General features: G+C 37.0%; 4 protein-coding genes across 6 annotated transcripts; 2 read left to right on the top strand and 2 right to left on the bottom strand.

Moving 5' to 3' along the window:
• The first annotated feature begins 1,967 nt into the window (after positions 1–1,967).
• On the top strand, positions 1,968–5,769 carry LOC110373142 (arf-GAP domain and FG repeat-containing protein 1). 2 transcript variants are annotated; one of them, XM_021330322.3, is made up of 6 exons: positions 1,968–2,294; positions 2,373–2,873; positions 2,947–3,083; positions 3,168–3,233; positions 3,406–3,536; positions 4,396–5,769. In XM_021330322.3, exons 1-6 carry the CDS (start codon positions 2,131–2,133, stop codon positions 4,444–4,446), a joined length of 1,050 nt encoding a protein of 349 aa, XP_021185997.3. In that variant the 5' UTR covers positions 1,968–2,130; the 3' UTR covers positions 4,447–5,769. The 2 variants fall into 2 exon arrangements, with proteins under 2 accessions (XP_021185997.3, XP_021185996.3); XM_021330321.3 differs by having other exon boundaries at positions 3,403–3,536.
• A 187-nt stretch (positions 5,770–5,956) lies between these two features.
• On the bottom strand, positions 5,957–8,694 carry LOC110373144 (cell division cycle protein 23 homolog). The gene is made up of 7 exons (XM_021330323.3): positions 8,141–8,694; positions 7,673–8,021; positions 7,390–7,569; positions 7,145–7,309; positions 6,816–7,062; positions 6,437–6,623; positions 5,957–6,293 (listed from the first exon to the last, which is right to left on the bottom strand). Exons 1-7 carry the CDS (start codon positions 8,570–8,572, stop codon positions 6,063–6,065), a joined length of 1,791 nt encoding a protein of 596 aa, XP_021185998.2. The 5' UTR covers positions 8,573–8,694; the 3' UTR covers positions 5,957–6,062.
• Positions 8,695–8,956: 262 nt separating this feature from the next.
• On the top strand, positions 8,957–15,668 carry LOC110373146 (heat shock factor-binding protein 1). The gene is made up of 2 exons (XM_021330326.3): positions 8,957–9,300; positions 14,785–15,668. Exons 1-2 carry the CDS (start codon positions 9,202–9,204, stop codon positions 14,935–14,937), a joined length of 252 nt encoding a protein of 83 aa, XP_021186001.1. The 5' UTR covers positions 8,957–9,201; the 3' UTR covers positions 14,938–15,668.
• A 576-nt stretch (positions 15,669–16,244) lies between these two features.
• Positions 16,245–19,837, bottom strand: LOC110373145 (CBY1-interacting BAR domain-containing protein 1). Of its 2 annotated transcripts, XM_021330324.3 has the most exons (8): positions 19,462–19,837; positions 18,943–19,102; positions 18,690–18,839; positions 17,986–18,210; positions 17,811–17,849; positions 17,615–17,734; positions 16,481–16,594; positions 16,245–16,401 (listed from the first exon to the last, which is right to left on the bottom strand). In XM_021330324.3, the coding sequence occupies exons 1-8, from the start codon at positions 19,596–19,598 to the stop codon at positions 16,348–16,350; spliced, it is 999 nt and encodes a 332-aa protein (XP_021185999.3). In that variant the 5' UTR covers positions 19,599–19,837; the 3' UTR covers positions 16,245–16,347. The 2 variants fall into 2 exon arrangements, with proteins under 2 accessions (XP_021185999.3, XP_021186000.2); XM_021330325.3 differs by lacking the exon at positions 17,811–17,849.
• Between the last annotated feature and the right edge of the window lie 34 nt (positions 19,838–19,871).

Here is a 19,871-nt window from a genome sequence, read left to right as displayed (position 1 = left end):
TAGAAAAAGTCGTAGGGTTTAAAAGATAAAAATATAAACGTAAAATACACTTATTAGGTCTTAGTTCTTAAAGTATGCAGTTTGGGGTCTAGATTTTCACGTTTACACAAACCTTGTAAGTGTCTCCAACATGTTGCCAAGTATCAATGATGTTCCGTTAGTAATTAAAAAGTTATAGGATATTTTACCATGAACAGATCACTGTTTACAAAGCAGTCGAGTATCACGACGTTCTAAAGGAATTGCATGGTAAAATGTATGCCAATAATTAGTTTAATCGTTCAACTATTCACTTGCAAAATTTCACGTCATTAAATTCAGTAATTAAAGAAAGACAATTAAAATATCGAAACCCTACATAATCCGACCAAGTTCGGATAGCTACAAAAAAGCGGCCGTGCCATATGTCTAAGCAACGTTCTTAACTTGGAAGGTTAGTATATTTATTAATATGGTACAGTTGCGTACACAAGCGTTAGGAAAAAATAAAACAATTGCATATCTTGAATGAAAAATATTTTTTTAATAATAATGCCACTATCTACGACATTTTAGTTAAAATACGTAACGTTTATTAACGTTATTTTTAATCACGTAGTCAAGTAATTTATGTAAGTAATAATAATAAAAATATTTTTGTACATGGATATTTAAATAGAGAAGTACTTGTTAATTGAAGATTTATTTCTATCGTAGATAGTGGCATTATTATTAAAAAAATATTTACAATCCAGAAATACAATTGTTTTATTTTTTCCTAACGCTTGTGTACGCAACTGTACCATATTAATAAATACTAACCTACCAAGTTAAGAACGTTGCTTAGACAATGACACGGCCGCTTTTTTGTAGCTATCCGAACTTGGTCGGATTATGTAGGGTTTCGATATTTTAATTGTCTTTCTTTAATTACTGAATTTAATGACATGAAATTTTGCAAGTGAATAGTTGAACGATTAAACTAATTATTGGCATACATTTTACCATGCAATTCCTTTAGAACGTCGTGATATTCGACTGCTTTGTAAACAGTGATCTGTTCATGGTAAAATATCCTATAACTTTTTAATTACTAACGGAACATCATTGATACTTGGCAACATGTTGGAGACACTTACAAGGTTTGTGTAAACGTGAAAATCTAGACCCCAAACTGCATACTTTAAGAACTAAGACCTAATAAGTGTATTTTACGTTTATATTTTTATCTTTTAAACCCTACGACTTTTTCTAAATCTGTTTTTTAAACAAATATAAACAAATTCAAAACAACGTATGTAAAAATCTACAGCTCTCTATGTAAGCGCTTTATATGAAAACTAGCTAATGGCCAAACGTTCGCGTAGCGGAAACCTGAATTTCTCCGAAGTTTATGCATGCACTGATTTAATTCATACATAATCAATTATACACAAATACACACTAATTTTCGGACACATCTCTTTCTCTAAAGTCTATGGATTAAAAGTTCCGCCAGGACAACGTTCGCCAACGTTCGCCAGCGGAATCTGTTTTGGTGAATTTCTCCACAATGGCTGCATACACAAATTTTTATTTACCATACACAATTATAGGACGTCTTACACTAATTATCTGCATAATTAAAATCTTTAAATTCAACAACATTCCGCTGCGCGAACGCACACAAAAATAAACTTAGGTAACTAAATCTTGAATCTCTGAACTCTATACGATCACATCCTCATATCAGGGTTAACTTCGGCAACACACCAAAAAACTTTTGCTTTCATTATTTTGAATTTCCCGCTACGATTCGAAACAATCATTTGTTTGCCCTGCTGTGAAGGGGATCCAACAAGACTAAACTCGTTTTACATGTCGTATTTATCAAGTTGTTATGTATTATGAATATACTGTAGGAATCACAGACATATTATTGTCTACGGTCAAATGTATAGGTACTGCATTTTCGCATTCGCATCTCTCAAACCATAAACAATTACACAAAATGTCGAAGTTTGAAGTTGACTGATCAACAAAATACTTTCAAGCACTCACACCTTCACACCACAAAACCACAGAGTACTTTCACAAAACCCCAACACTGTAGCGTTCCGTTTGTATAGGCATACATATAAATAAAACATTACCCACACATAGATTACAAAAATGGCTGCAAATCGTCGCAAGCAAGACGATAAAAATTTAGAAATTTTACGTGAGCTTATTTCACTAAATGGGAATAAATATTGCTTAGATTGCAACCAAAGAGGACCTACATACGTAAATACCACGATCGGTTCATTCGTGTGTTCGAAATGCTCGGGAATGTTGTGAGTATTGTTTCTGCGTTATTCTGCTTTTGTCTAAATGAATAAGATCAACAAACGGATTCTTGTATTATGTTTCAGGCGTGGCCTTACACCGCCTCATCGCGTGAAGTCCATTTCCATGGCCACTTTCACGCCGGAAGAAATAGAATTCATAAAAGCGAGAGGTAACGACTTCTGTAGGCGCGTTTGGTTAGGCCTGTATGAGGGTGAAAGTGTGAATTTTACAGACGAACAAAGCGTCAAAGATTTTATGTCAGACAAATATGAGAAGAAGCGCTATTATTTGGATTCGCCCGTGATCAGTAACAATCCCGTCAATGGAAGTTCGATAAAAAATAGGCCCAAAGCAAAGGCCGGAAGTAACGCGTCGGCCGCAACGCCGTTGATATCGATTTCGCCGCAAACTTCGAAGAACACGGCCAACAATAACAACGTCGTCCAAACTGCGAAAGTGGTAAACAACCTGCTGCCTACGAACGACATTAGCTACAGAGTGGCCCAGCCAGGCAATCACTTGGCGAAGCCTATCGCGAACACAGTCACTCCAGTACCTGCTGCTGCACCAGCCTCCGTACCTGAGTATGTTATAATGCCATAGTAAATTCAGTATTTTTTTCTTGAACTAAAAACAATAATTATATTTGATTTTCAGTTTTCCTGTTGATTTTTCTACGGCAAATATTTATAACAGTAGTCAGTTCAACAATAATGTGAACAATAGTTTTGCATCATCTCAGTCCATGACCTCTACAACATTCAATGCGTTTAGTCCTCCAGCTCAGCCAACAAGTGAGTTACCAAACTGAATAATCACCATGTTTTTTTTTATATTTAAACAAGAGTGCATTCTATACTGGCATTTGTTCCTTACAGATGATCGCTATGCTGCACTGGCAGATTTAGATATGGCTTTAAGGCAACAAAACATGAAACATATGGGTAAGAACTTTAATGTAGCAGTTTTCTTTTTGTTTAATTACTCAATATTGTAGTGCTATCTGTACATAATGTAGATAATGACAATGAAAGTCATATTTATTACTTCTTTGTTTATTTGGTTGATGAATGACATTACTCAAATCAAATAAATTTCCAAATATTGTTTCAGAAGAAAATAACATTGTAAATAATAAAAATCCATTCCAAAGCCCTGCAACCAATGATCTGTTTGCAAATAAAAACCCATTTTTCAATGGAGGATGGAGTACCGCTACAGCTACTGTACCAGTCAACCCTTTTATGGTAAGAAGTAAAGTTTTATTCACATTATTTCTTGAAAAAATATTTTTGTTACACCAATTTTCTAGTACCTTAAAATATTACAGTCCTTCAGTCCAGTACACTCAGTATCCATAGGGAAATAACAAAAAAAAATCTATAATGATGCTATTAATAATTCAGGTGTGCCATTAGCAACTCCTGTTTACTGTGTAAGAGAAAATAGGTAAATTATAAATTAGGATATAACTCTGATAGCTGAGACCTATAAAATATTTGGTATGCAAATCATGTGTCCATGAAATCAATGATTGTTTATATTAGCATATTTGTTTGCATTTGGTATTGACATATCTATCAGGCATGTGACTGAATCAAATAGATGTTTCCTTATGATTAGGTATCACATTTGTAACACATATGCAGCATCTGATTCTCAGTTGACCACATCAACATACTATTTGACATTGAATCATTTTGGACCACAGCATTACCACCAGCCATATTTGGTTTTGATTTCTGTTTTTGATAGCATTGTTACATCTACAGATATATGGCCCCCACCTTAAAATAATAACTGCTTCATTTAACTGTGTATTTAGTTAGAGTATTACCCTGACAATATTTATCACTCTATTCACATATATGGAGTAAAAAGTGTTTGTAACCAAATCATGAATGAATAAAATGTACTATTTTGATAAACTTATCTATTCAAAACATGCCGGAAATTGCCACTGATATGTTTACTGTGTGATGATTAGTGTGTGACTTCATAGAAATAGATGACTGTGACTATATTTAGGTTACAGGAAATATGTGCAGTTAATCCAGTGACTCATTTGTGTGATTATAATATTTAATTTGCCTTATCATATTGTAGCAGTCCACAAACAATGGCGGTTTCGTGAATTCCAAGAACCCATTCCTCTGAGTGGACTACATGGAACATAAGAACTAAGTGAGATGTCAAAGAACAAACTACGTAACAAAAAGCACAAACCAAGCTACAAATTTTATGTTATTGAGCAATTATTGTATAGTAGTTGAATAATTTATTCATATTCTGCCATAGTGGGGATACAGTAACACCAATGATTACACACATTTTACAATTATTTCATGAATTTTACAAAGTAAAAAGTGTAATTAAAGGATTTACTGTATTTTAAGCAGTAAAAGTTCATAGCTACCACCATGCACCATGCTTGTTATGGTTGTAAAATTTAGTGCCTCAATATGCCTTACATTATACAATATATATTTACAATGATTATATTATCTCAAAGTAGAAATTTTTTAGTATTTCGAATGTATGGATTGTGAAGTTGAACAATTTTATTAAAATGTGTATAAATTTGTAATATTGATTAAGACTCTGGTTTTAGCTTAATTCTAAATTATTTATATGAAATTATTGTATAGATATGACCATGAAAGAAAAGAAAATAAGTATTTGCCTACAGTAAAAGCTTTATGAGTAATTTCACTCTGGTATCAAAATTGTACGTGCAGTATTGCATCTGAAAACCAGTGCCTTGTGTAAGTTTAGTTCAGTGAGTCAGCCGTGAGCCAGTGGCCGGGCGGAGTTTGCCGCGCACTGATGTCATACGAAGGTTGCTGGCCTTATTTGCTAGAGTAGTTTGGAATTGTATGGAATGGTACAAAATTTTATTGATAAAAAATGTAAGATAAAATATATAAGATCTATTGGGTATTATAAATGTGGAATGATTCAATCCAAGTGTAATATTTGATGTCCATGTATAAAAATTGCTCATTATAATAACAATGTAGGTATTGAAGATGTATGAAATCAAGAAATACAAGAGAATCAAATAATTTCTACCATTTCAAGTTTAATGTAATCTATTGTTGACTTTTTGTAATTTCACCACATGAAATGTAAGTTATTAATACTGTTATTTAATATTTTAACATTTTGCTTGTCAAAATTGAACTGAATATTTTATTAGTCAGGGTTTAACATTTATATACTCCCATATCTTAAAAGAAACCCATTGCAAATATAGTTATAATTAGCCTCTTAGAAAATGAGCTCTCAAATTATGTGCTTCATCTGTGATTATAATCAGTTTTATTTTTATTTGCAAGGAGCTAACTTGAACAATTTTTTTATTTTCTAATCAATGCACTTTCCTATTTATTTAGTTCTTAATATAATTGTTTTTTTACTATATGAGCACTAAGATCTGTTAATTTGTATAAATAAAAATAATCACTATTATTTTTTATACATGAAGTTTTTTTATTTGTACTGGAACTGGCTGCCACCCATTCCCTGTATAATGAATTTACTAAACTGCCTTAGCCATTTTTTCTGGAGACAATAAAAAATTATACACATGTCTGTAATTACCCATTACCTAGACAGTTTGTTGTTTTGCCATTAAGCTCAAATAAGGAGGTAAGAAAAATAAAAACAGTATTTACTAATTTTATTGAGTTACAAATTTTTACAAGTGATATTGTTACACTTATACTTATCAGTCAGTCTCTTCACATTTTACATTTTTTGGAAATTGTATGTCACATTTTGTACTTGCTACTCTTCCGCGTAAACACTGGCGTGGAGAAGTTGTCAGGCGTCACGTTAGGGCTTGGCAGGGGTGTTTTGGGAGTATCGTGCGTTATCGACACGGTTGATACATTTTTGATGGCTTCTGGTAAGTCTTCTGGCAAATTGGCCGGTTGTGACGACGTCGCTGACGATCGCTTTTCTGATATTGTTTTGAGAATATTTTTTCCAGCTTCCTTGGTCTGCAACGATTTAATGAAATTAAGAAAAAATATGCGTGAGTGCTCCTCGTAGTTTTAGAGAGGTATGAAATGCTAAGGAAGGTAACTGACTGATATCTAAAATAATTCTCAAACAAAGACTTCAGTGTTTCAAAAAGACTTACACTTTCATGTTCTAGACACTTGTAGGCATAATGTGCAGCATGGTCCAGCAAAGAGAACCTGAGATAGTACTGTGCTAAGTACCGCTGTGCTGCAGGTAACTCTTTACTCCCTGCGTTGGCTGGATCTTGACAAGCAGCCGTATATGCTGCTGCTGCACTGTTTGGCATATTGGACTTCTCATACAACCTGAGAAAAAAATCAGCATCTGTATAACAGTGGATTAACCATGACTAAGTTAGAAATTACTGTGGGGGTCACGCATATTCAACGTGAGGTCTTCCTCAGGGCTCTTTGTTTAGATTTTCTATGGATCTACCCTGTTAATTAGGTACTGATACTTAAACTTCGTAAACCAATAACATGTATCTTTGCACTTACTTGGCTAGTTTAAATAAGGCCATTCCTTCAATATCACCAGTACTGTGAGCTTTGTAATAACATTTGAGTGCATTTGGGATTTTATCCATTTTTTCATAGGCTTCTCCTAGAGACACCAGCATCCTAGAGTCATCAGGTTTTAGTTGTGCTGCTCTTGAATAGTAATATATACAGTAACCATTAAGTCCTAATATTTCATAAGCTTGTCCAAGCCCATTCCATGCGCGGTAGTCATTTCTATTGACATCTAAAAACAAAGTATCATTTTAACAATCAAGTTAAGCTCTCGATATTTCATGTTTTTGTAAAGAATAATTAAGTATATTTACCAATTGCTTGCCGGTAACATTGTATTGCTGCATTAGAATTCTGCAGTTCAATAAATTCATGTCCCATGAGTATCCATGCGGAGAGGTATTGAGGATCTAATGATAGAGCTCTCTGAAAGTATACCACAGCCTTTTGGTGCTCACTTCTTAAACTATAGTAGTTTCCTGTAATTTAATTTTAGTATACAAAGTGAGATAAGAGCTCCTAAAAAATTATAAATATTACACATAATGATAGTTCTTACCAATGACACAGCATGTCTCTACTCTGTATTTATCTATGGAGACAGCTCTCTGAGCTAAGTTTGCAAGTTCCATCCGTTTCTCTTTCAGATACAGAAGATGAGAGTACACATCCCAGTTGTCCAGTCTATATGGATCATTTTGATAAAGTTCTCGAAATAATGCTAGAGAAGAATCAACATCTAAAATATTCAAATATTATTTGCATTTGCCCTTTTGAAAATTACCATATATTGCTATAATTTATAAAACTACATGCTGCATGCTGCACTGCATAATCCTTACCTCTTCTATCATGATGAGCTATAGCCATTTGTGCTGTCACATATGTACTCTTTTCAAATCCTGCAGCTACCAACACCATGTAGGCTTCCAAAGCTTGCTCTGATAACTTTAATTCAACAAAGGCATGAGCAGCAAAAAAATACATCATCCAATGTTTAGGGAGTTGAAGAGAATCTAATGCTTCATACTCATTAGCCAGGCCTGCCAGCTCCACCCAGGCTGCCCACAGAGTAGGAGCCGCAGCCACAGCGGCCTGTAGCACAGTAACAGCTTGACTTCGCAAATCTAGTTTTTTCAATACCACACCCTCTAGGTACAATAGGTATCCATCTAAGTTGTTGCGGTTTGCCTGAAAAAATTGCAAGCATCATTTAACACAGCACTTATGTTAATAAAGCTACAGTAGTATCATGTTGTGATAAGGTAATAACATAGATAATGATCTGTTTCAGTTATATTTTATTTTACCTTAAAGTAGGAAAGCAAATCTAAAAGCACTTGCGTAGATTCCGTATTTTCTGTTCCTAAGTCAGTAGCATTATCTAATCGTTTTTTTTCACTCGACATGAACTGTGAATATTTGTGAAGAAAGATACACTTAGCACTCAAGCAGTTCTCTAAGAAATGTGCAGCCCTGTCGTATTCTTGACAATCGAAGTAAGTTTTAGCTAGGGTGTACGCCTCTTTCTCCTCTATTGAAATACCATCGTCAAACGCTGTTGGTTGCTGTTCAAATGTAATTTTATGGTCTTTCAGTGAAAAGTTTAATTCAGCAAGCCATTTAGCTGTCTGTGTTAGTCCCCGATCTGTGCATTCACGAATGCCTTGTAGAATATCGACCCTTACTTGGTTGATATCAATTTGGATATCACCTTTAGAATTCATTGTCAGAGGCTGCATGATGTTGAAATGTATACATTTAACGTAACTACAATTTGTTTTGTGAAATTACCGGGACTAAACTGAGCGAGAAAACGGACAATTTAATTTGACACTTGAAAATTGATTGACTTTGACAGAATGGATCAGTCAGAAAGGACAAATCCATAAGCAACAGAGCAGTGGCATCCGATTTTTGGAAACATATATTCACGTTCACAGTATTGATAACTTCTATACACATAATATTCCACCAGTACACATTTTCCCTTTTTGGGTCTAAAAAATGATGAAGTTAGTTTTTTGCTGTCTGTACCGAGAATAGGCGAGGCGGCGTAAAAGAAATACATATGCCTACCACGGGAAAAAATCGCTATGTCATATGCATGCATGTCATGTCAGTCAGACAGACGTCATTGCTATCATTTTGTTTTGTCAATGAATTCGCTAGGCAATGTTTTAGTTTAACTTTTTAGAAGTTGAATTTTAATTTAAGTTACACTGAAGTCGATTCGATTTCGATTCAGTTATCGCTAGAATTTTGGCGCGTGAACACGCTTTGTGCTACCTTGAAAAGAAGTACGTAAACTAAGAAAGTATCGATTCGTAACGAAGGTCCGATTCGTTCGTACAAGAAAAGAATTCAAGCAATGGCAGAACAAAATACAGATACAACAACAACCGACGTGGAGAGCACCTACACGGCTCCGGGGAATGATCCTAAAAACATGCAAGAGGTGACACAATATGTAAGTTGAGTTACCACTCTGTTCATATGATGTTAGCTAGTAGGTACAGCTATTAAAACCGTAGGTAGTTAAGTATTTTCATAAGATCCAGTCACATACCTGCTAGTTAAACAATTACGCAGTTATTAACTTACTTGAACATTATGTAATGATTGCATCTTGCATAAATAATTACATAGATTAATAAATTCATTTAATATTTAATTTCAAGCAGACCCAAATAATATCAATAAATCATCATTGCTATTGTGAATGTTAAGTAGCTTGTCAGTAGCTTGAACCCTGCTATTACTGGTCACCTAGATTTTCTTTTTGTATATTCTTGAATTTTAAAAAGTATCTAAGATATGATTTTGAATAATGAAAAGAAAATACTACTATAAAGTTAAGCTAAGTCATAATGCAGATGCGTAATTTGTGGAATAAAAATCCCTCCGCCGTCAAATGGATACTAAAAGTCTTAAAGTCTTCAAGAGAGTCCAATTATATATTTAGTTTTATAAATTCACACGTAACAAGCTTTTTACAACAACAACTGTCATTACACCTTATTGTCTTTTTTTTTTAACACACTTCTATCAATTTTTCGGCTATGTACATACCTAACCAAAGAGGTTGTACATACAATAATACTTTCCCTAATTGATGAGAAGTATTCAGATGCCTAACGCATCCCAATCCTTTCTCGCAAATCCACGAGCCGAGGTCTGGGAACTGCCTTGGTAAACACATCAGCCAGTTGATCCGTTGAAGTTGTCTTTACAACAGTTAGAGTTCCTTCTTGCACCATTTCTCTCACAAAGAAGTGTCTAGTACGGATGTGTTTTGTCCTCTTATGGAATTCTGGGTTGTGAGCTGATGATGATGATGTCCTCCTAGCCGGTTATCGGCTACGGCGGCTGTTCTCATGTAAGGAGATTAGCCAACTACGCAGGACATATTATAGTGCACGAGCATTTGCGCAGACACAGGTGCACTCACTATTCCTTAACTCTCATAGCCCGATGGGACGGTAATCCGACACGACCGGAGAGAGATTAGGCGCAGGACCGACATTTACGTGCTCTCCGATGCACGGGTGTATCAATCACCAGCTTCCAGGCTCCGGGCTGCTTTGTGAAAGTCTTCTAAAACCCACAAAGCGATTTCAGCCCGACTCGGGAATCGAACCCGAGACCTCGTGCTCAGCAGCCGCACTTGCGACTTGGTTGTGAGCTAATCTTATAGCGGCCTCATTATCCACTTTAAGGACAGGTATCTCTTCTAGATCTGTCATATCTGCAAAAATTCTTTGCAGCCATACTAGTTCTCTAGCAGCTTCACTAGCAGCCACTATCTCCGCTTCTGTTGTGGATATAGCAACTGTGGCTTGTCGTTGACTAAGCCAAGACACAGCAGCACCAGCGTACAAACATACTACGCCAGTAGTTGATCTTCCAGTTGTAGAGTCTCCTCCGTGATCAGCATCACTGTAGCCTATTAGCTGTTTAGGCTCACTTCCATATGTCAATCCGAGAGAGATTGTCCCCTTCAGGTACCGGAATATTCTTTTAACTGTGTTCCAGTCTTCCTTTGTAGGATTCTCAAGCTTACGAGAGGCTACTCCCACCGCATAAGCGATATCGGGACGAGTGCCTACCATCAAATAAGCGAGGGCGCCGACTGCTTCTCTATAGGGAAACTTCTTTGTTCTTCTGCAGGAACCACTTTCCCTGACTGAATACCTTCTTTCTCTATAGGAGTAGAGACTGGATTGCAGTCAAACATCCCAAAACGCTCTAATATCTTCTTTAAATAAGCTTCTTGATTGATGGTTATAGAACCGTCACTTGCGGTCTTAATTTGAAGGCCTAAATAATATGAAGCTGGTTTGACTGTGATCTTTAATTTCCTTTTCAGATCTTCTAGAAAGCCATTCGCCAACTCTGCGTCTGTAGCAGCGACTAAACCGTCATCAACATACAGAGTGATCAGAATTTTCTTCTGTCCAATTTTCTTAGTGAATAGACAACAATCACCATCACTCTGTTTGAAGCCCATTTCTAGTACTATGTCCTCAAAACAGCTGTTCCAACACCTTGGTGCTTGTTTTAAGCCATACAGACTGCGATTTAGACGACACACTTTCTTGGAACCATCACCATAACCATCTGGTTGCTTCATAAAATGTCCTCCGTCAATTGTCCATTAAGGAATGCAGTGGCTACATCAAATTGTACAACATGTAGTTTTTCTTGAGCACTAACACTCAAAAGTGCTCGAATTGTAGCATGTCTAGCTACGGGGCTAAAAGTTTGGTCATAGTCCAAACCTTTCTTCTGTTTAAAGCCTTTTACAACTAACCGCGCCTTATATTTTTCAATAGAACCATCTGGATTTCTTTTATTCTGAATATCCATTTACATGGTAATGCTTTTCTGTTGGGCGGTAGTTCACATAGACTCCATACATTGTTTTCCAATAGCGATTTCATTTCTGCGTTTAATGCCTTCAGCCACTCATTTCTGTCTTCTCTTCCCAAGGCTTCTTCGTAAGACTCAGGAAACTGATCAGAATCAATGAGGCAGATATAATCCTTCATCCGCTTAGGAGGTCTAAGGGTTGACCTGTCTCTCAAATTATACCTGTGAACTTCAGGTTCCCTTATCTCCTCTTGAGCGTCAATGAACTCATCTGCTTGATCTGCTTCTGAAGCATCATGAACGTGATCTCCTGATACAGCCTCGTCATTGGTAGCTGTATCATACTCTCCCTCTAGAGCACGTTCATTAGTCTCATTATCACGAGTTTCTGGCTCTCTTATTGGTGAACTTATCTGCATTGGAACATCTTCCGATAAGATCACTCCCTCTGTGTCTATCAGATCGAAATCTCCCTCTGTCTCACTGCTACTTGGTTCATTAATTGGTGGTAAATCCATTTCTTCTTGAAGACTTGGCAATGCAGTTGGGATTCTCAATTCGATACTTGGACTAAATATGACATCTCTAGATCTTTCGGTCTTTTTTCCATTCCAGATGCGATACCCATCGTCGTTATCGTATCCAATAAGTCTGCCCTTAATAGCTTTCTTCTGTAGCTTCTTCCTTTTCTGCTTAGGAATGTGGAAGTAACATTCACTACCAATTACACGCAAGTGAGAGATCTTAGGCTTCTTCTTATACCAAAGCTCGTACGGTACTTTCCCTGCTTCTCTAGTGGGTCCAGTGCGATTGAGAACATAAGCAGCTGTATTAATAAGCTCTGCCCACAAGGCTTGTGGAAACTCCTGTCCCGAGTGCATGTATGATCGAGCGGTTTCTACTAAAGTCCTGTTTTCTCGTTCTGCGCACCCATTTTGCTCAGGGGTGTATGGCATCGTGAGTCGCTGGATTATTCCCTGCTTGTGAAGAATATCTCGAACAGCTTTATTGTCGAACTCGCCACCATTATCGCTCAATAATGTTCTAACTGTATGTCCAGCGTTTTAGCTTCTTTTAAGAATTGACTAAGCTTGTCCTTTACTTCACTTTTGTTGCGAATAAAGAAAACGTGACGAAACGCGGAGTAATCATCTTTAAAAAGAACAAAATAGAGATGTTTGCCATAGCTCTCCGGGAATGGTCCGCATACATCAGCGTGTACCAGCTCTCCAGGCATATTAGCTCGTTCTCTCTTGCCAAACTTCAGTCGCTGTGCTTTACCATAGATGCATCCTTCGCACTGTATATCACTCTCTAGATTTAGATTAATCCCCAGTTCCCTCTTAACAAGATCCTTAATGTACTTCTTGTTCTGGTGACCAAACCTCTCATGATATAGCTGGAGTAAGCATGATGGATCAACAGCATTAATTTGTACAGGTTTACTCGGTAGAACTGTCTTCATCTGTAACTTATACAGTCCACCATTATGTTCCCTGTTACCTACTGCAATAACCTGACCATTTAATTCCAATCTGCACTCTTTAGTTGTGGAAATAAATGTACTGTTTCGCAGTTTGTCCTGTGCAGCTAGCATAGATAGCAGATTTTTCGTTAGTTTTGGCACGTACCAGACATCACTTAGGGTAAGCTTCATAATTTTGCCGTTAACATTTGTTTCAACCACCACAGACCCTTTCCCTTTTGCAGGAACTACGGTGCCGTCTGCCGTCGTTACGGTGTGGTTCGATCCAAAGTCCTCATAATTTATGAATATATCTTCCCTATTGGTTACGTGAGTTGTGGCACCATTGTCCACATACCAATGTTCTGCATCTTTATCCTCTGAGCAAGTATATATCATTAGCGTAATATTCTGCACTTGCTGCTTCGTCGACGTAGACTGTGAAGGTGGTTTCTTCGGTCTGCCATCTTGGATCCACTCCTTGCAGTTCTTGATGCGGTGTCCCTTTTGTGAACAGTACCTACACCTCAAATTCTCGTCTCTGGATTTTACTTTTAGCTGCGGCTTAGAGGTAGAGGCGAGCACTTCTTCAGTCTCTTCTTTGTGACCACCTAGTGCCCTCTCGTACCCACAGAGTTGTGCTGTTAGTGTGTCTATGGTCCTCTCCTGTTTGTTCAACAGCATCCAGCTGGATTTGAAGTTGAAAAATTTTTCATCGAGGGAATCCAAAATTTTACAAATCAAAAACATATCTGGTAACTTCATATTCGGATCAGTCTTCAAAATTTCGGCATTCAAATTGTTCCAGATGTTTTTCAGTTTAGACATCATTGTCGACACATCCTCTGAACTATTTTTGTAGCTAAAACTGCATGCATAACGTGTATGCTCGATCTTCGGACTGTCCATCAAATAATCTATGAAGTTCCTCCCAGACTTCACGTGCTGTCTCGAACCTCATGACTTTCATCAGCGTCTCTTCGGTCATGTTACTCGTCATTATGAGCAGGGCGTTGCTGTCTGCCTTCCTATACTTCAATAACTCTGAGTTATAGGCCATCACTGCACCATCGCCTGTTCCTAAAATCGGCTTCCGAAGCTTTCCTTCTGCTGCCTCCATGGCGCCTTCTGTGCCACGCAACATAATGGAAACTTTATACTTCCATGTAGCCCAATTTTCACTGCCTTTGAGCTGACCAATTTGAATTTTAGTAGTAAAAATTTCCATATTGACGGGAAAGATTTTCCGCTGGCCCGTAACCTAATGCAGATGCGTAATTTGTGGAATAAAAATCCCTCCGCCGTCAAATGGATACTAAAAGTCTTAAAGTCTTCAAGAGAGTCCAATTATATATTTAGTTTTATAAATTCACACGTAACAAGCTTTTTACAACAACAACTGTCATTACACCTTATTGTCTTTTTTTTTTAACACACTTCTATCAATTTTTCGGCTATGTACATACCTAACCAAAGAGGTTGTACATACAATAATAAGTCACACATCAACACAACCAGATAATTAGAGACAAAACAATGTGAAAAATTTGACCAAAGACTGTCACTCTTTTGGGTACCTATTGTAAGTTATTATGGTTTTCTTTTTTAATATTTCAGGTGCAGTCCCTACTGCAAAATATGCAAGACAAATTCCAAAGTATGTCTGATCAGATAATCAACCGGATAGATGAGATGGGAACGCGGGTTGATGAACTGGAGAAGAACATCACAGATCTTATGACACAAGCTGGTGTTGAAAATGAAAAGTAGTTATAATGTAGCAGTGGTCCTAGAAGTAACTATCACACCACATTGTTTTGTGCCTGAATCATGTCATTTTTACCATTTAATGTCAGAGTAAATACCTAAATACACATATAAAGATATATAGGTGATGTCACTCCATAATCAGGGCTAAATGAATTTGTGGCTCATGTATTCATAATTGTTATGTATGTATGCCACCAACCACTATAGATAAGATAATAATATTTAAAACATAAGTAAAAAGGCAGAAAAGGGGCCATCGCCTTTGTACCTCCATACCTGTAGGAAAAAATTGGCTTGGAAACATCAGTTAATTAAGCTTGATAATTTTATCATATACCCAATAATTTCATTACTGCATATTTAGACTGGTTAGTTTACTTACACAATAAGATAATACATAATATATCATGTGACATATAAGCCCATAGAGTGCATGTAGTAGAGTTAACAATAACTTTAAAAAAACTAGATGTAATGGCATGCCATGAAGTTTGTTCAAGGATATTGGGGTTAACTGGATGGATTTAATATTTAGAAATGTTCCTTTGTTACATAGTACGCTAGTAGTTGTCTAATCTATGGGAAGTGGATATCAAATTAAATGCAAAGCAATATGGAGTGATCAGACAATTGGTTTCTTGTAAGTTTTTAATAAACACAGTGGATCTATCTGTGTTGGCGCAACTATTTGTATAATTGTTTATTTTGTAATTAAATTGTGTTGTATTGTATATTTGATGTTTTTGTTACTAGAGTAAACAATTGCAAGTATCTAGAGGGTGAATATTGATCAGTACAGTGCCTGGCGCGCGAGGGTACAGGATCGCGTGCATGTCACGAACAAAAAGAAATAATTTTAAGGGCATCGCACGTTCACATGCGATGTTGGTATGTTTCCAATTATTGTCCATCAAAAGGAAATTCTTCTTTTTTAAAGATAGACTTATGTGGCTTTGTAATAACAGCTTGGACATTTTGATAAATACCATTTCATCATTTTTCGTAGTTGCCTTTCTGAACATGGAAACAAACACTAAAATAATAAGTACAGTGAATATATTGCACAAAATGCTGTACCTAACTATATCTATCTTAAGGTGTAATTGAAAAATTCTTATGCTCAAGTAATATGAAAATGTACAAACTAGATTGTCTTATAATATTTACGATAACCATTATTAAGTTAACTACCTACATATAGTAAAATTAGTTTTACGGCAGACATTTCAATATTTTGCAGTACTTTTTGGGGAAGACCCTGGACAACACCTAAAGAATAATGAATTCTATCTAAATAAAATATCAAGTCGATTTAGAAAGTGTATTATTTTGAAGTGTACATAAGCTAAAACAACATTCTTATTGTATTTTTCTTAAGTAAAACCTAGTCGAAATCTCCCATCATCCATATTAGCGCGATTCAGTCTCTTCAGAAGAACTTTCATCCTCAGTTTCCTCAGATTCCTGTCGAAATTTAAAAAGTTAATGAATATTTAACAATTTAATCCTCATGTCATTAAATTAACGATAAAAATAAAATTACAGATGTTTCGTCTTCTTGTTTCGTCGGCGAGTTATTCATGAGTGCTGCTAAAGAGCTGGATCTGGCCAAGTCCGAATTACCATACTTTTCAGGAGACTTCAACTTTCGCGCATTCTGAAAAAAAGTAGGTAGGTATGGATGATGTATATTAGGCCGGGCCGTGTCCGGGCTTTTACGAAATTCTAAAGACGACCGTCGTTTGTGGCCCGGACGGGCCACGGATCATGCACTGTGTAATATAAACTGCTTCATACAAAATGTATGTAACTTTTCACATCCGTGCCTCGTACGAGCCACGTACATGGCACGCCCCGGACACGGCCCGGCCTAATAGAAATCATCCCTAAAGGCAGAATTCCGTGGATAGCGGCTACGACAGCCGCGCGCGGCTTACGACAGTCGTCGGCCGCGCGCGACAATAGTCAACATATGAAAATGTATGGCGCCGCTGCCGAGGCCAGCGACAGTCGCGCGCGGCCGACGAATTTCGTGAGCCGCGCGCGGCCGTATGCATCTCAACATGGTCTAGCGCTTAATAACATCTATAGAATTTTAGTAAAACCAGAATTGAATTGTTTTTTATTTATTCGGCAAAACTACCTTTTGTTTTCATTACAATACAAATGCTTTTGAATCAGTATTTGGTAGTATCCTTCATCATTTCTACTTTTTAAAGATAGGGTAGATTGGTAATCTATTTTCATAATAGGTACAGCCACAGCAATACGTCATCCTCTTCTTCTTCAAGGATATCAATTAGCACTTCGACTAGAGGGAACGGACGAACAAAATCTACTAATTTCAACACAATGCCGCGCGCGGCCGACGACTGTCGTTAGCCGCGCGCGGCTGCGTAAGCCGCTACCCACGGAATTCTACCTTAAAGCTCAGTGCTTATGGTAGCTCCCGTAGCAGAGAACTCGTGTGCTTATCGTGGGTAGCTCGTATAGCGAGTGCAGTCACAAAATATCAACCCACATACGACATTTTGAACACAAAATCAGTTCACCTTGCCAACATGTAAAGTTGTGTAGAGATTGAAAGGTAATATTGAGTTGCGACGTCTCTTCCCATTCTGAGAACTGTGTTTGAGGAGAAATAAATGCCTATAAATCACAATATTGTGTTGCTCACCACGGAGTCTTCATCATTCGATGGGGAGTGAAGGTTCATAAGAGACGCCAGTGAGGAAGACCTTGCTGTCATTCCAGGGTTTGCTTGTTTCTCCGGCGATCGTAGCTTCCTTCTGAAATTCTGTGTAGGTACGATAATTTAATTAATGTTATGAATTTAAAGCATAAAAGTTATCATAAAATGTAATCATATTTACCGTTGGGTCCTCGTTATCTGAAAGACCTGTGGTCAAGCGCTTTGCGGAAAAAATATACTGTTAGATAATGATTAGGTACATAAGGTGGGTACTGCTGCCTTTAGAAGGCATCCTAAAGACAGTATATATTACAAGTCATAGATAGCTAAATATTACAAGTCAATAGTAAACTTACTTCCAGATCGGCCTTATCATTGATGTCACTGATTTGTTGATACGCAACAGTCAGTAACTCCACTGCCTTTGTATGGAAACTCATTTCAATCATGACGAAATCAGATAAAAGAGTCTTCAGCTGCTGAAGCTTGCGACGCTCGAAGAACTCAGTTTGTTCACTCAAGCCTTTCGCAGTACGAGACATTTCTGCTGAAGCTTTCAGTAATTCTGATTCAGCATACGTCTATAACAGGAGTACCATTGTTACTAAGTACATAGCCATGAAGCTTATTTCTGACTTTGTTAAAATAAGGTAAAAAGGTAGGTACTTGAGGAAATCATATTAATATCGTCTTGAATTATCCTAGTACCTTATTGTGTTGAAGACACTGATAGTAGGTACGTAAGTTAACTATACTCCTACCTAATCAGCCGACCCCAAATTATAATTGTTGGGCATGGGGAAAAATTATGCGACAGAACCTATATGATGAAAAAATAAATAAAATACGTTGCTTAACTTTATGATAGATTGATCCGCGCGACTTAGCAATATAGGTGCTTATGTACTTGCATAAGCAGGCAGGTAACATGGTAGGTGAGTCTTAGTCCTCGGTTAAGTGTCCTACACATAGGTAGGATCTACATACTTTATACTCGTAAATCGTGTATAGGCAGATACTACCAAAGTTTACGAGACTGAATATAAGTGATACAACGTACAACTTGCTGTCTGTTAAAAGGCTGTCTCTCCCTCGCTTTGTCGAGTACTTTCTTGCGTGCCAGTTCCTTTTCACGAACGTTCATTGTGTGCTTCAACTCCTCCCTGGCATGTTTACAAATTGTTTCATATTGGCACAGCTCACCTATTACCTAAGTAAAAACGTTTGGGAATTTATTACTGTTTACCTAGGTTATAGGTACGACCAATCAAACCTACAACGTTAACATGCATTTTGCAAGCAATAATAGGTACCTTTGCTTCCAAACGCTGTACTTCGCAGTTCCGATATTCTTCAATAGCAGTTAATGTAGTAGATAGATTTTCCAAGCCGCTACTAAGGGACTTGTTGACGATTTCATTGTTGGCGTAATCCTTTATAACTTTAATTAATTCATCTCCCATATCCCGCAATCTGATAAGACACCGTGTCGTTATTTAAAGATAGTCCGTCTCATGTTAATTTTGTCTGTTTTTTACAATTCCTAAATTCTGTTTAGATGGGAAACCCTTAGTAGCTACTACTTAAGAAGTAAGTAACTTACTTTACGTCGATTTATTAGACCAACGAGGCAGTCAATGAAAGGTTTACTATAAAAAATGTACCTACCTATAGGCAGGTACCTACTCAAAAAGTACACGTGATAAATGGGCGGTTAGGTATAAACTGGGTAAAATATAAGAAACTGGATTAATGTAAATAATGTATGTCTGATTTGCTATCATTGTATGAGTAGGTAGAAAGTGGCAATATAATATTATCATCTTGCTGACCTTGCCGTTTTCCGAGTATAATCACCAAATGCAACACATAGTTCCCCGAAATTCTTCTCAACGTTTGTGATTCTATCCTGAATAAATTTAGCTTGTTGCTCATAACTTAAAGAATGTGGATTATCACCTCGGAACATAATTATTATTCTATCTCAACCACTTTTATTTTATAGTAATCATCAGTTTGTTTGTTTACTATGTAGTTACTATGACAACCAAATGGCTTTGAATATATCCAAGAATCTTGAGGAAACCTGGACTGTAAAGTCTGAAATCACCAACCCGCATTGAGCAAGCGTGGTGATCAATGCTCAATCCTTCTCCGTGTGAGAGGAGGCCGCCGCCCAGCAGTGGGACGATAAAAAGGCTGTAACAGTAACAGTAACTTATCCAAGAATGTTCGGTTCTAG

This window comes from Helicoverpa armigera, chromosome 6 (assembly GCF_030705265.1).
Source record: "Helicoverpa armigera isolate CAAS_96S chromosome 6, ASM3070526v1, whole genome shotgun sequence".
NCBI classification, from domain to species: domain Eukaryota; kingdom Metazoa; phylum Arthropoda; class Insecta; order Lepidoptera; family Noctuidae; genus Helicoverpa; species Helicoverpa armigera.
The sequence above is the reverse complement of the archived record's forward strand: the minus strand, read 5'-3'. Positions and strand labels throughout refer to the sequence as shown.

Coding starts and splice junctions, on each gene's coding strand:
- LOC110373145 (XM_021330324.3), bottom strand. CDS start 19,598: ATGTTCCGAGGTGATAATCCACATTCTTTAAGTTATGAGCAACAAGCT. Junction 18,211..18,689: donor CTTTTAACAGACAGCAAGTT/GTACGTTGTATC, acceptor CTCCTGTTATAG/ACGTATGCTGAATCAGAATT. Junction 16,595..17,614: donor CGAATGATGAAGACTCCGTG/GTGAGCAACACA, acceptor ACTTTTTTTCAG/AATGCGCGAAAGTTGAAGTC.
- LOC110373144 (XM_021330323.3), bottom strand. CDS start 8,572: ATGCAGCCTCTGACAATGAATTCTAAAGGTGATATCCAAATTGATATC. Junction 7,570..7,672: donor AGCTCATCATGATAGAAGAG/GTAAGGATTATG, acceptor TGAATATTTTAG/ATGTTGATTCTTCTCTAGCA. Junction 6,624..6,815: donor GCCTTATTTAAACTAGCCAA/GTAAGTGCAAAG, acceptor TTTTTTTCTCAG/GTTGTATGAGAAGTCCAATA.
- LOC110373146 (XM_021330326.3), top strand. CDS start 9,202: ATGGCAGAACAAAATACAGATACAACAACAACCGACGTGGAGAGCACC. Junction 9,301..14,784: donor TGCAAGAGGTGACACAATAT/GTAAGTTGAGTT, acceptor TTAATATTTCAG/GTGCAGTCCCTACTGCAAAA.
- LOC110373142 (XM_021330321.3), top strand. CDS start 2,131: ATGGCTGCAAATCGTCGCAAGCAAGACGATAAAAATTTAGAAATTTTA. Junction 3,084..3,167: donor TCCTCCAGCTCAGCCAACAA/GTGAGTTACCAA, acceptor TGTTCCTTACAG/ATGATCGCTATGCTGCACTG. Junction 3,537..4,395: donor TACCAGTCAACCCTTTTATG/GTAAGAAGTAAA, acceptor ATCATATTGTAG/CAGTCCACAAACAATGGCGG.